Below are 13528 nucleotides of genomic sequence, written 5' to 3' on the forward strand. Positions count from 1 at the left end.
CAATGGACAGCTAGAGCCAGGCATATATCCAGCCAGAGTGTGTTTGAACATATAGAAAAAAGATTAATAATGGCCGTCCTTTTGAGAGCAGAGCATCTTTAAATGAAGGTGACACCAGGGGGGATAATGCGCACACACACTTCGCCGTGTCATTTCTTCCCTGATCAAGCATTCAAAGCCTTGCACCAATATGTAAAGAGTGGCGAGGAAGAACAACAAAGACATGATAGCCAGCTCTCTGAAATTGTTTACTCAGATTCCCATCATTCTTTGCCCCACACCAACCCCCTACGCACTTCCTTAAATGGCAGGATGTCGCTGATTCATTAAAGGTCGTGACCAACCGAGACAGGGGGGAGAAAATGTCAATAGCTGTGTCTAAATTGTTCATTTAGCAAGCTGGGATTTTTCATCAGTGTTAGTATTTGGGATTCAGTTTAATGTAGAATTTACTGAAACTCACACATAGTAAAACACAATCTTCGAAGTGTAGTGGTAAGTTTCAGCCAGAGACAGAGACACTATTATTTTTTCCCATTGATCATCAAATTAGATTTTTTCAGTGCTGTCTTTATTGAACTTGAACTTTACCATTAGACTAATGTGCTTCCATTTCTTTTAACATTTTACAGTTATAAACATCCTAAATGCACTTCAAGCAAATTTAACTTTATATTCAGTTTGTCTAATTCATTGCACAAAAAAGACTTGGATGGAAACCCACTTGGTGTCCTTGACTGCATGTACCAATCTCAGTCTGGAACACAGTTGACAGTGGTGGTGGACTTATAATTATAAAACATGTACATGGCTTCCTGTACCCTTGAACATCACTAAAAGCAGATGAGTCATTTGCAAGTCAAAGCTTTCCCTGTATTGTGCAAATCCTCATTTACGGCATGAAGGCTACGTGCAGTGGCAGCCTTCGCAGATGTCCATCCACCCTGCGTTAAAGGGGAACACCAACTAAATTAAGAATTAATATATGAGGTTTTCATGGCTTAGGAAGGTTCTGTCAGTACTGTGAACACAAGCTACTCTTTCTCAAAGCCACAACTAGGGAAGCAGGTCTCAAACTTGATGATGATGAGGGTGATGTCAGAGGGTATAAAGTCTAGAGATGCTCTATGGACACTGACTGGGGAGCCTGGTCTCACTCCAAAGTTGTCAAAATCTGGCGCTTGGGCAGTGACTTGCGGCGTCAGAAACCGACGAAAAAAGGCGTCCTTTAACACTGGCGTGATATTTGCTAGCAGCATCAGAGGGAAACATGGCGGGACAGGGACAAAAGTTAAGGCGGCGAAAGTCCAACTGTGGTGGCTGGGAGGGGTGAGAGCGGTGTTTGCGTCCCAGAAGATTCTAAAGCCAAAACCTGTTCGTTTTTCCTAAACCCAACCATGTGCATTTGTTGTTGAAGGAGAAAAACGTCAATTCACAGTGATGTACCAACATAGTTTTGAAAGAGACTGCATTTAAATGTTAACTTTCCTGTGAAAACAGAAGTGTATTTTGAAAGAAGACAATGTGTGCAATGGGCAGAACTTGGCACGGCATCCCAGAACATCAATAGCCAACGCTTTTTTTATACCCGAATGAGCTTGAGTCTGTTGTAGAGTTCTGAAACAGAAAATGTACCTACATACTCAGGAAATTCCCCTGGGTGCTCTCAGTATCATCTATAACATCTTTAACGTCACTGTCTTTGGAGCAGCTCCAGACTTTATACCTTTGACGTCACAAATTTGAGTTTTAGCACTCTCTTTTTGAATTCAGGTGAGAGTCATTCATATTTACACATATTTATGGCCTGTCTTAGACCATAGGAATGACATTTATGAGTTTTGAAAATGGTTGTAGTTCCCCTTTAATCCTACGTCGGCACTGCTGCAGGTTTCCCAACAGCTCTGCAAACCAGCATTAACTGTCTCACTTATACAAACGTATTGGTATCATAATGTTATTTTTAGATAGAAAGAAAACCAGTGGAGACAGGGAGGGATGATGAAAGATGTTTAAATGCAAACACAAGGATTTAAAGGGAGTTAATGGCAGAGATAGAGAAAGAGAGTAAGAAGGTGAGTCCTCTAATCGGCCCCTTCTACATTCCTGTCACATCCATCCTTAATCCACTTACATGTACCGCTCATCCTTCACCCCTCCTGTTTTCTTCTGTCTTCTACTTTTTCTTTCCATCCTTGTATTTTTTCTCAATTCTTTACTTTTTGGCGTTCAGTCTCCAACAGTCTTTTTTACCACTCATTTGGTCCTTTGCTTTTCTCTCTTCAGCAGTACAGCACTTCTTTTTATTTCTTTCATTTCTTAACTCTGATTTCACCCAGTGTCTCATTGCATGTCCCCTTTTTGCCTCCCTTTCTTTGTAGCTTTTCAAAAATCCTTTCACCAGTTCTGCTGATTCCTTTTGACCCGTTCTCATTCTTTTCTTCTCATTTTCACTTTTCCTCCTTAGGCCATTCACCACAGTAGCTTTTACCCAACTGCCAAAATAAATGTTGCTATTCTTTCTGCAAACCAAAGATATAGACATAGATAGTTATTTGTTATGACAGCTGAAACATTGCGTTTCTTTATGTTTCAAAAACACAGTGGTTCAGGTATGGTTAGGTTTAGGCAAAAAAAACTGTGGTTACGGTTACGAAAACATAGTCTTTGGCTTGAAATAGGTGGTTTTGGTGGCACAATCACAGCTATAAATGCAGCCATAGCCACTGGAAACACAGCGATGAAAAGCAACTGGCTTTGCTGTTTGTTGGCCTTGAACAGTGGTGTACAGCTATGCAGCAGTCTTGCCTTCCTGTCACGCCATCCACCATTCCCTCCACCTCCTGATAGCAAAGTCAGCTCATATACTACAAAACCAGTTAAGAAATGTTGTTATTAAATGTACAAATGTAAATATCTGTGGTTTGCAGTAAATGGTCAACATTTACTTCCCCCGTCAACTGGGCTGACTTTTGTGTTTACCCCTCTGCGTGTACCCATTTGTTTGTTTCTATGTAAACGTAAGCTCTATCTATCAGAAACAATGAGAGGCAAAGCAATATGTTCACTTGATAGACAGAAAAGCATCATAAAGTGGGGAATTAGAAATGTGAGTAGACTCAAAGTTTATGTAAGAGTACAGCTGCTATGAATATTGTAAAGTGAATTTTGGTCATCAAATGTGTTTCAAGAATGTCTTCCAAAGAAGAACGACTGCATCAATGGTTTGAGAAAGTGCCCCACAATGACATATTGTTTACTTTGCAGTGACAAAGCCTTTGAGCAGGCATAGTCTTTATGACAGGAGCAAGGGAGGAAGTTAGGGTTATTGTTGCTTTAGAGTGACAAAGTCACCGTAGGGATGGTTGAGGTAGATGGATCGATCAACAGAATATCAGACTTTAACACAGGAGACTGCCGTTCATTTCCTGTTTCAAACCGACAGTCATCTTTGGTTTCCTTGAGCCATGACCACGATCACGTGTTATTGTTACTATGATGAGAGAGTATTGATTGTCAACCCAAACCATTATTTTTCCATAAACCTAACCAATATTGTGCACGTTCATACTTCACAAGAGCTAGCTCAAAGTTCAGTTCACACAGATTAAAATGAGCGAGTTCACATCCATGGTTCAAAATTTGAATTTTGAGCTAAGTTCACAGTCCCAAAAAAGAGCTAGTTTAACTTCATGTCTTATATTTTTTAAAATAATTAATTAAAATCTTGTGATCATCTTTTACTCAGTTTTCTCAAGACTGGTCGGATGCTCCAACTAGATGTGACGTTTCAAACTTGCTGCTGATATAGCTGACATTCTTACTTGTTTTTTTTTTTCTCTCATCAGATGGGCACAATTTGCATATAAATGTTATTTTTTTTCCCCGTTGGAATCTGTACTTATTTGTTCATAAAATTCCCTCAAGTATCTGTATGAAATGGCTTCAGCAGCACCGGTAGCTACAGTAGATGCTTAAAATCCTCCAGTACTGTAAAACGGCGTTGTCAAATGCCTGAGTGTGAACAACACTCAAAATCAAGTTCATAAGTTGTGAAGTGATGCGTTCATTTCACTGTTCACCAAAAAAAAAAAAAAAGCACATTCAGTGAACAGCCCTTTTTTTAGCATGTTCATACACAACACTGAACCCTGCCAAGTTGTTCTTGTGTGTGTATATAACCAAACCTTAAGCAAAGTGCTGTCACATCGTAAAATGTGTTTGCTTTTCAACAGGGATAAAAACATAGCTGTATGAATTTGTAAGTATACATTTAATTTAAGTCTCCTACATTTGGATCCTAAAGACATTCCTCACCATAGAAAGTGATTACCATAAACATTAAGCATATGTGCAACATGATATAGCCACTCAGCAACTTGGCGTCTCCCTGCAAGCCAGCAAACAAATTTAATCCGGACTTTTGTTGCTTTAAATTCATTTTCCTGTAAGAAGTTAAATTTGTTTCTGTCTTCTGTGTTGATCATATAAATGTGAAACAGGCTCACGAACAGTTTGGAAAGTTCTGTTGTCCTCACAATGGCCACATTTGACCAAAACATACAAGATGATCTATTGAAGAAGTGTTGAAATCAAAGGAGCCACAGCACATCACTGTTTATTCAATGTGTTTCCAATATGTCTCCATCACTACTCATTGTGTAAAGTCTTTATCAACAGAAACGTTCTGCGTTGGGCAGTTTTTGTAAATTCCAGTCAAACATTTGTGCTGTTTACAGTAATTTCCAGATTTCATGAAGCAGTATTTGTTGATATGGATTGGATGGGAACCCTGCTAGTGTATCCTCCTTCCGTCCCTCTGTTCTGTCATTAATTACTCAGTCAGTAGTGGTTGCTCACTGATGGATTCATGGAGTGGCAGAGCTGCTGTGTGTGTGCTTCCCTCTGGTCCAGATGGTAGCAGAGGGAAGCATTGAATCAGTCTGCCAATAGGCCTTATGATAGACATGATTAAACACACTAACTAATTATATGGAAGGAAATTAAATTCTGGACCCCCCGTTGTAGCAAACATTCGTGATCTGAACACATAGAAGCACAAACACACTAAGGCTGTGAATGCAACACGATGGTACAAATATGAAGAGCACGCACACACACTCACACAGACACACAAAGTACACCCTCATCCCAGACTGATACCAATCATGTCACTGCTAATCAGGGTGCTTGGTGAACAAAGCTGTCAGAGGAATCCAATCATATCACAGATGATGGAATCGTTTACTGTGGATGAGGACGGAAGATGAAGTACATGGCCGCCAATATGAATCCAACAGTTATTCTCAATTCTAGAAAAATTACAGATGCGAGGAGCATGGTGATTGTATGTTCTCAAAATTATCAGAACTGTCCTGGAGACCTGCGTAGAGTTTAAGAGCTGAAGACATCTCAGCACTTGTCTGACAGTCCTTGTCAGCTCTACAGAGCGGTGGGAGTCCCTCAGTCTTGCATTAAGAAGTCATCAGTGTCAGTGATGGCGGACATAGAGAGAGACAGTGGAGTCAAATGAATATAGATGTGGAGGTCTTCAATTTTCATTTTTAAATCTTTATTCATGGGCAAGTTCTCCCAAAACAACAAAAAAGGTAATTTATCAGTGCCTTCCAAAACAACACATAGATTACAAAAATGTTATGTATGAGCATTAGCTGACGAACGTCATGGTTAAAAGAAGCCAACATTGACTGTTGGTAGATAACAGGATGCGAACCACTACCTCTGTTATCAAAGTCAGAGGGAGACCCAACCGGTCTTCCGAAGGTCTTCCTTAAAGCTGGGCATACACTGAATGATTTATCCCAGTTGTAAAAATGTTTGACAGGAGGAGGAAACATCAAAGAGGCGCATATGGTGTTGCCATAACTCAACCAATCTGGCCCCCATATTTCCATCGTTATGATGCATCATGTTGCCATGGCACTTTTAGACACCCTTTTTGCCACTTTGCACAGGCTCAATGGGAAATCAGGGCACTGACCGTGGGGAATCATCCTGTGACTCTGCTTCAACTGTGTAAAAGCCTGATGATGGCCAACCAAACTTTTTTTTACATGTAAGTGGGCAGCCATTCTCTTCAGCCGCAACAGGTCATGTGTCTTCGAAGAGAACAGTCTCACATCTTACCACCTAACATTATCCACAGACAAGAACATTGATATTTTGACGATCCAACCACAGATTTTGTTCAGTGATACTTTTTTTTACACCCAGTTCCAGCAATCTATTATTTTTCTTGAGTGCTACTATATTTCCTCATGGCAACCTATGGTTAAGGTTAGGAAAAGCTCACAGTTATGCCAAATAAACTTGAGGGTAAGGTTAAGGAAACACTGTGAACAATAATTGCAGCACGTGAACTTCAGCATCCTTCATGAAAGTCAAATGATCTACACACTTATCCACCACTCCAACCTTCACAGCCTTACCTCCTCCCAAGTTACATGGCGGGCACACTACTTTTTACACTGGCACAGAACATCAACCATAGACGTCCAATATTAATATCATTACTAGATACTGGGCTGTTTGTGAACGAATGAAATAACAGATTAATCAAATGAGACAAACCTCAATAGACCTCTAGAATGGAAAGTACAACCTTGGTAGTTCTCTAGAATAGCACATACTTATCCCTATACTCAGTGCTATTTATTCCAGTACTGGAGCACATTATGACGTGCCCTTATGTGTGTGCACACACATTTAAGTTGTGGCTAGTTTTGAAGATTAGGTAAACAACGTTCCTATGGTGATGAGTTTACATACAGTGGTCAACTGTAACTATAAAATAAAAATGATGTTTTGCTGCCATCTTTACTAGTTAACCGTTGATTTAATTCACTGAGCCACTCAAAAGTTGGCGGCAACATTTAAGGTGGAATGTTTTCTTGTATGTTACTCAGAGCATGGGTTGACATCAAAAATCAGTCAACACAACTTAAAGGTCAACTTTGACCATTTGTTTTTGTCTCCCCTGCACACTTCATGTGATTGGACCTTTAAAGGATAACTTCGGTATTTTTCAACCTGGGCCCTATTTCCCCATGTGTATGTGTACGTTTGATTCATAGGTACAACTCGTTCTAAAATTGGTTCAGTATTGAGGGAGGTGGATGCAGCTGGGAGCCGCGAAACGAGCTAAAACGGTAACGGGGGCAAATGCGTCCCGTATAAGTTTGCACATTAAAAGTGCTTTTTCGCCACTGACCGGTTCAGATCGCCAGTGTTATCTCTGTAAATAGCATACTAAGCCTTTCCCTTACCTCTGGGCTGTGTGATGTCACGAGTTTGCTCCACTGTCTGTAGCTCTCTCTACTTGTGGGGCAGCCATTTTCTTGAGGAAGACGTGTTTCGGGATTGGATGTCTTCTCTTCGTCGGCTGGCAGTAGTCATCTTGGGAGAAATGAGGCGCCAAGGCGCAGTGTCTGGACAGGAGTGTTAGCATCCATTTGTAGCACAACTAGCCACAACTTCAGCATCTCGCCATCCGACAAAGGCAGCCTATGAAAGCTGTACGGGGTGTTGCACGACATACTGTTCTTGCGTTCGGGAAAAAGGCCGGTTTATTTGAGCACTCCAAAAACTCCGGTAACACTCCAGGGTGTAGCATGTAAAAGATTCCGTCCCGACTCTTCTAGCGTAACACACGCACTTCATACACACATACTCACTTACAGTACCCAGCGGGGCAGCCCTCCCCTCTCTGCTCCAACACTGACTGACAGCTGACTCCACTCATACCACACTCACCACTGCCCCAGGGTCGCTACAATATGCTATTTACAGAGATAACACTGGCAATCTGAACTGGTCAGTGGCGAAAAAAAGCACTTTTAATGCACAAACTTATACGGGACGCATTTGCCCCCGTTACCGTTTTAGCTCGTTTCGTGACTCCCAGCTGCATCCACCTCCCTCAATACTGAACCAATTTTAGAACGAGTTGTACCCATGAAGCATACGCACACATACACATGGGGAAATAGGGCCCAGGTTGAAAAATACCGAAGTTATCCTTTAAGCACTAAAAATGTATACAAATTTCTGCTTGACCATGGGAACAGTTTCCTCATTTGGTGAAAAACATCCTGGCAGAGCTGTGTTCTGATGCACTCTGGCAGCACTACACCTGTGCCTATACTTCATATTCAGTGTTACAAAAAGAGGACTTCTGAAAATATTACAGCTTTAATAACTACAGTCAACTTTGGCAGTGCCATGTGTCTCCATATGGCTGATCAGGCTGTGTGCCAGTTTGCCTTCCTAAAAAAAAAAAAAAATCATGCCTTTTAATTACATAAAACACAAACATGGCATCGCCATATGTCGGTATGATCCCCAGACTCACTTTATTTTAGAGTCCAGTCATTTAACAGATGTTCACACTCACAGCTTCCTTCCAACAAGTAGCCCCAAAGAGAAAAAAAGGAATCTCAGATTCATACCAACAGAACACAACCCTCTCAGACCCCTTTCATACTGTTACAGCAGACCACTCCACATCGATGACCCTGGCAATCTTTACAAATCGTGCTCAATTAATCAAGAGCGGCATGGCAAGGCCGTAAACAGGTTATCTCTAAATCACCTCTAAAATATAATTGCATTGCATCAAAGTGGATCAAAACATCTCATCAGTCTCTGGAAGCCTTTGGAGGGCCGAAAATAATTATGTTGCGAGCCAAACCTGGCCCGTGGGCATGGAGTTGTTTGGTATTTACTGTCTTGAATCCAAACTGAACTCATGCCAACTGTTAACCACCAGCAGCTGGTCAATATCAGGTAGAAATACATGAAAAATGTGCTTGCTGTGCCGCGAGTCAGACTGCTTGTTGTGACCATGTTGTGCACACCAGCAAATTTCAAAATAATAGTCTACTGATCAAACATAGAACAACAATATTATTCCCTTGTAGAGCAGCTTGAAAGCGCTTGTGGTGTTGCCATTGAAGAACTTTTTGTCTGTAACTGATAATGAAGCTCATTGTACAGTGAACTTCTTACTATGTATTTTTCACCTTTTATCTTGTCTGAAGTCACTGCAACAGAGTCTTTCTTTTACCTGCTGCTTTCTGAAATACAGCCATGAGGTGCACTTGTGGTGTACTATAGTAAATACATTTCTTAGACACTCTGAGGACACACTCACACAAACATGCACATATAAAAACAAACCAAAAGAATGTGTTGCTCCAGAAGCCCTGATGTAATTTCTGTCGCCCTGCAGAGGCCACCCAGCTCCTGTTTCTGGGAGCCACCTTCCTCTGGGTTAAAAGCTGACATGACTGATTTAACAGGTGCTGCAGTGTGCCGAGCAGACGCCGGGGCTATGTAGAGAAGAAGAAAAGGGGATTTTAAAAGGTTGATAAAAGAAAACAGGGAGAAGAAATGGATTAGCAATGGATAGATGGGGTGTGAGAAGAGAAAAGGTGAAGGGGAATTAGAGATGAGAGGAGGCGAGAGGGAACTAGAGGGAGAGGAAAAAAATGGATTATGAATGGAGAGGGGGAGAGAACATGAAAAATGGAGAAGATGGATGCTCGGAAACGAGGGGAGAAAAAAGAAGAGGGGGGATAGAAGTTGAAGAAAAAAAGGATTAGGGATAGAGGGATCTAGTGGAAGAGAGATGAGATGGGGAAGGGGACAAGGAGGAGAAGATTAAGGTGGAGTGATATGCTTTTATCTTCTTGTGTCTGGAGAGCAGAGAGTAACTACCCACGGTGTGTGTGTGTGTGTGTGTGTGTGTGTGTGTGTGTGTGTGTGTGTGTGTGTCCATGGGGGTATTTCTGTTTGTGGACCTTTATGGTTACATGTTTTTTCTTCCATGTATTTGTGTGTGTCCACCTGTTTCAGTATGTGTGTGTGTGTGTGTGTGTGTCCATGACGATATTTGTGTTTGTGGAACGTTATTGTTACATGTTTTTTGTCTGTGTGTTTTTCTAAGTGTGTGTGTTTGGTTTCATCCTTTCGTCTATGTATTTGTGTCCATCTGTTTCAGTGTGTGTGTGTGTGTGTGTGTGTGTCCCCGTGTCCACAGGGTATTTGTGTTTGTGAACCTTTATGGTTACATGTTTTTTGTAAGTGTGTGTTTTTGTAAGTGTGTGCGTGTGTTTGAATGTTTGTCTGCTTGTGTTTGGTTTCATCTTTTCGTCCATGTATTTGTGTGCATCCACCTGTTTCAGTGTGTGTTTGTGTGTCCATGGGGGTATTTGTGTTTGTGGACCTCTATGGTTACATGGTGTTTGTGTGTGCTTGCTTTTTTGTAAGTGCCTGTGTGTGTGTGTGTGTGTGTGTGTGTGTGTGTGTGTTTAACAGTCTAAATGCCACTCATCCTTCCTGGTTGAGTTAAATAAAACCAAGTGAAAAACAAAACAAGAAGATACTTCTAAATGTCTGCCCTTTATATCTGCAACCCATCCATCTGCTCCTCCACAGAGGAGGAAGAAGAGAGGGGGAGGAGAGACAGAGGTATAGATGGATGGATGAACGGATGGATGGCAGGAAAAGAAGTAGGGAAGGAAGGAGGGAGGGAGGAGGCGAGGTTCCGGGGTTGTTGGGTTCATGGATGGAGGGATGGATGGATGCTGGCAGGGAGGGGAGGGGGGCTGAATACCTAGAGCCGAGCAAATTAAAGTAAAAGCAAAGGATGGATGACAGTGAGGTACAGGGTGCATCTGGGAGTCCGGCGGACGAGGCATCGAGCGAGCCAGGGAGGGAGGGAGGGAGGGAGAAGAAGAGTTGGGAGGTAGAAAGAGACAGAGAGAGGAAGGAAGGGGAACGGGAAAGAGAGGCAGAGTCGTGACTGTAGGTTGATTTACGGAGGCTTTCCTTTTAATGAAATTGTTTCAGTGACAGAGCCGGTAAAAGGCCCTTAATGGATTGGCTGGCCTAATGTAATGAAATTACTCCCTCTTTCACTACAGAGAGAGGGAAAAAAAGAATAAAAGAGGACACGGGGAGGAGGGGAGAGGTGGAGGAGGAGGGAAGGAGGAGGATGGGAGAGGAGAAAATGCAATTAATATTTACAGAACAGACAAGCAGGGTGGGCTTTAGTAGCTATGGCTCGCTCCCTCTCTTCTTCACTGTGTCTACGTCTCTCATCCCTCTCTCTCCCGGTGGCCAGTGTGCGCTGGGCGTGCAGCAGGGGAGGGAGGTGATAGGCTGACGCCAGGCAGGCCACTTCAGCGCACCGGTCTCCTCTCTCGCGCTCTCCTTTTCCTCTCCTGCTCTCTTCAGGGCTGGCCATATCAGCGCTGAGGTGAGAGACTTAACCTGAGCCTGTGTGCTATCATCTGGACCGGGCATCCCTAGAGTGTGTGTGTGTGGCTGTATGTGTGTGTGGGAGTGTGTCTGGGAGAGAGAGTTAACGCCGGTGTCTCCTACTTGCTACCTTAAGCCCACTTACTGGGGTATCACCTCACACACACCCCCACACACACTCATTCACGCAACCCGTCTTTTGTTAGTCCCTCCCCCAGCTGAGCGGACCTTGCAGACTTGCGCCTGACTCTCTCCCATCTCTCTCTCTCATCTGTGTGTGTGTGTTTGTCTGTGTGTGTGTTTGTGTGTATGTGTGTGTGCTCGGTGCAGGCAACTGGACAGCAACCACATCAGCTGCATCGAAGATGGAGCTTTCCGAGCGCTGCGCGATCTGGAGATTCTGTAAGTAGAGAAAAACCCTGGTCCTCTCACTCTGGCTCCTCCATCTCTCTTCTCCTCCTCCGCCTCCTCCTCCTCCTCTCATCCCGTCTTCTCCTCTACCCCCCTTTTTCATGTGTTGTCTGTGAAGCAGGGATCTGTCCTGCGCTCTCCTCCTCTCGTTATCAGCTTTGTTTTCTGTCTTATTCAGTTTCTTTTTCTACCTCACATCTTCCTCTCCTCTCTTTCTTGCATGTCATCCTTTATTCTTTCCCCTTCATCACTTTTTTCTGTCATCCTTTTATCGTCCTCTTCAGACACATCTTCTGTATGTCTTCAACATGAGAAAAGCTTCAACTTAAACATGCTTTTGTTGATAAACTGTTGTCTCTTTACATGTTTCTGTGTGTGAATTCTCTTGGCGATATCCCTGTGTGTGTGTGTGTGTGTGTGTGTGTGTGTGTGTGTGTGTGTGTGAGCTCAAGTGCACGTCTAAGTGCTTGTGTGCGTAGCTCACAAGAGTGAAGCGCAGCGTACCTGTTCATTCACCAGCAAACATGTTGTCCTTGACTTAAAATACAGAGAGAGTGAAGAAAATAGTGCATCTGCCACGTGCTGTGGTGTGCGCTTTCTCTGCACCATGTGTGCCCGTGCATGTGGGTGATTCCCTCCTGCATATGGGAATACGTTGATGCGTATTTGCTTCCAGCTGTGTGTGTGATTGAGTGTGTGTATGTGTGAGCGTGTGCAAGTTTGTGCGCCGGATCTGTCCACATTTTTAGAGCTGCTCATTTGTCACTATGCTCAGAGGTGTGACTGGCGTCTGGGCACTGCGAGGTTGTGTCGGGAAAGGTGTCTACTTTCTCGACACTTGGATGTGTGTGTGCGGGCGTGCGTCACTGCACACAAATAAGTGTGTGTGCGCGCGCGTGTGTGTGTCCATGTTGTGCATTCGCTCTGGCATGGAAGCAGATGCTGTGCTTCATTGTGGGTTCTGCATCAGAACCAAAATCTTTTGCTTCAGTTCACTGCAACAAACTGAACTGTCAAAGCATACATTTCCAATTCTTGTGCTTGAATATGTAAAGGTTAAAGGGTCGTGTCTTAATTTTGTGAAACATTGAGCTGGAAAAAGTTAACAAACAGTTCTTTGGTTGGCAACAGCATTGGTTTGTTTGACTGCAGGGATGTTGGCAATGCATTCATAGTCTGCTGTATGGTGCTGAGAGGTGAAAAGGTTAGTGGGATTGTTGCTGAATATGTTTATTAGAGGGTAAAACTGTATGGCAAATAAGGCTGAGACAAAGGAGCACATAGACAAAGAACGACAAAAGCAGCAGAGGAAACGAGATGACGAGACAGTGGAGGAGAGGGCAGGATGAAGATGAAGAGGACAGCACTGTCCCCCATTACAGCACATAGCATAGAGCTAAATGCTATTTCTTCCAAGTGGACATGGTTGAGATCCACAGAAATAGACCCACAAGATTAGTGTCATGTGTCCAATAATACAGTTTTGAAGTTCACATTTGATCAAGTTGGTTTTGGACACATTGTGACAATAATCAAGATGGGAACTCTAATGGGTCGCTTCTGGAGTAAATCTGTCTCATTATCACATGAAGATCCAACAACATGGGAGTCTCCCACGCCAAAATCTATTGGCTACATGTGTGCTTTTAGCAGCTCTATGTAAAATGTCTACATGATGTGTTATTTAAAAACCATTCACTCCACCTTTGGCACAATACACGAATTATTTCTCTCCAACTATTTAAAAAGATGGCGTGATCAAGGACAAGGTTTAAAGCTGCATAATTATATACAGTAGAAGGCAGGTATTTGTAATGTAAAAGCTCAGTGAGAC

At 42.8% G+C, this 13528-nt stretch overlaps 1 protein-coding gene across 1 annotated transcript in view; it reads left to right on the forward strand.

Moving 5' to 3' along the window:
* slit3 (slit homolog 3 (Drosophila)) overlaps positions 1 to 13528 on the forward strand; it is a 353029-nt gene that overhangs the window by 191209 nt on the left and 148292 nt on the right. The window contains exon 5 of the mRNA XM_049586786.1: positions 11614 to 11685. Coding sequence (XP_049442743.1) covers positions 11614 to 11685 — 72 coding nt within the window. The remainder of the gene's footprint in view (positions 1 to 11613; positions 11686 to 13528) is intronic.

This window comes from Epinephelus fuscoguttatus, linkage group LG9 (assembly GCF_011397635.1).
Source record: "Epinephelus fuscoguttatus linkage group LG9, E.fuscoguttatus.final_Chr_v1".
In the NCBI taxonomy this organism is placed as follows: domain Eukaryota; kingdom Metazoa; phylum Chordata; class Actinopteri; order Perciformes; family Serranidae; genus Epinephelus; species Epinephelus fuscoguttatus.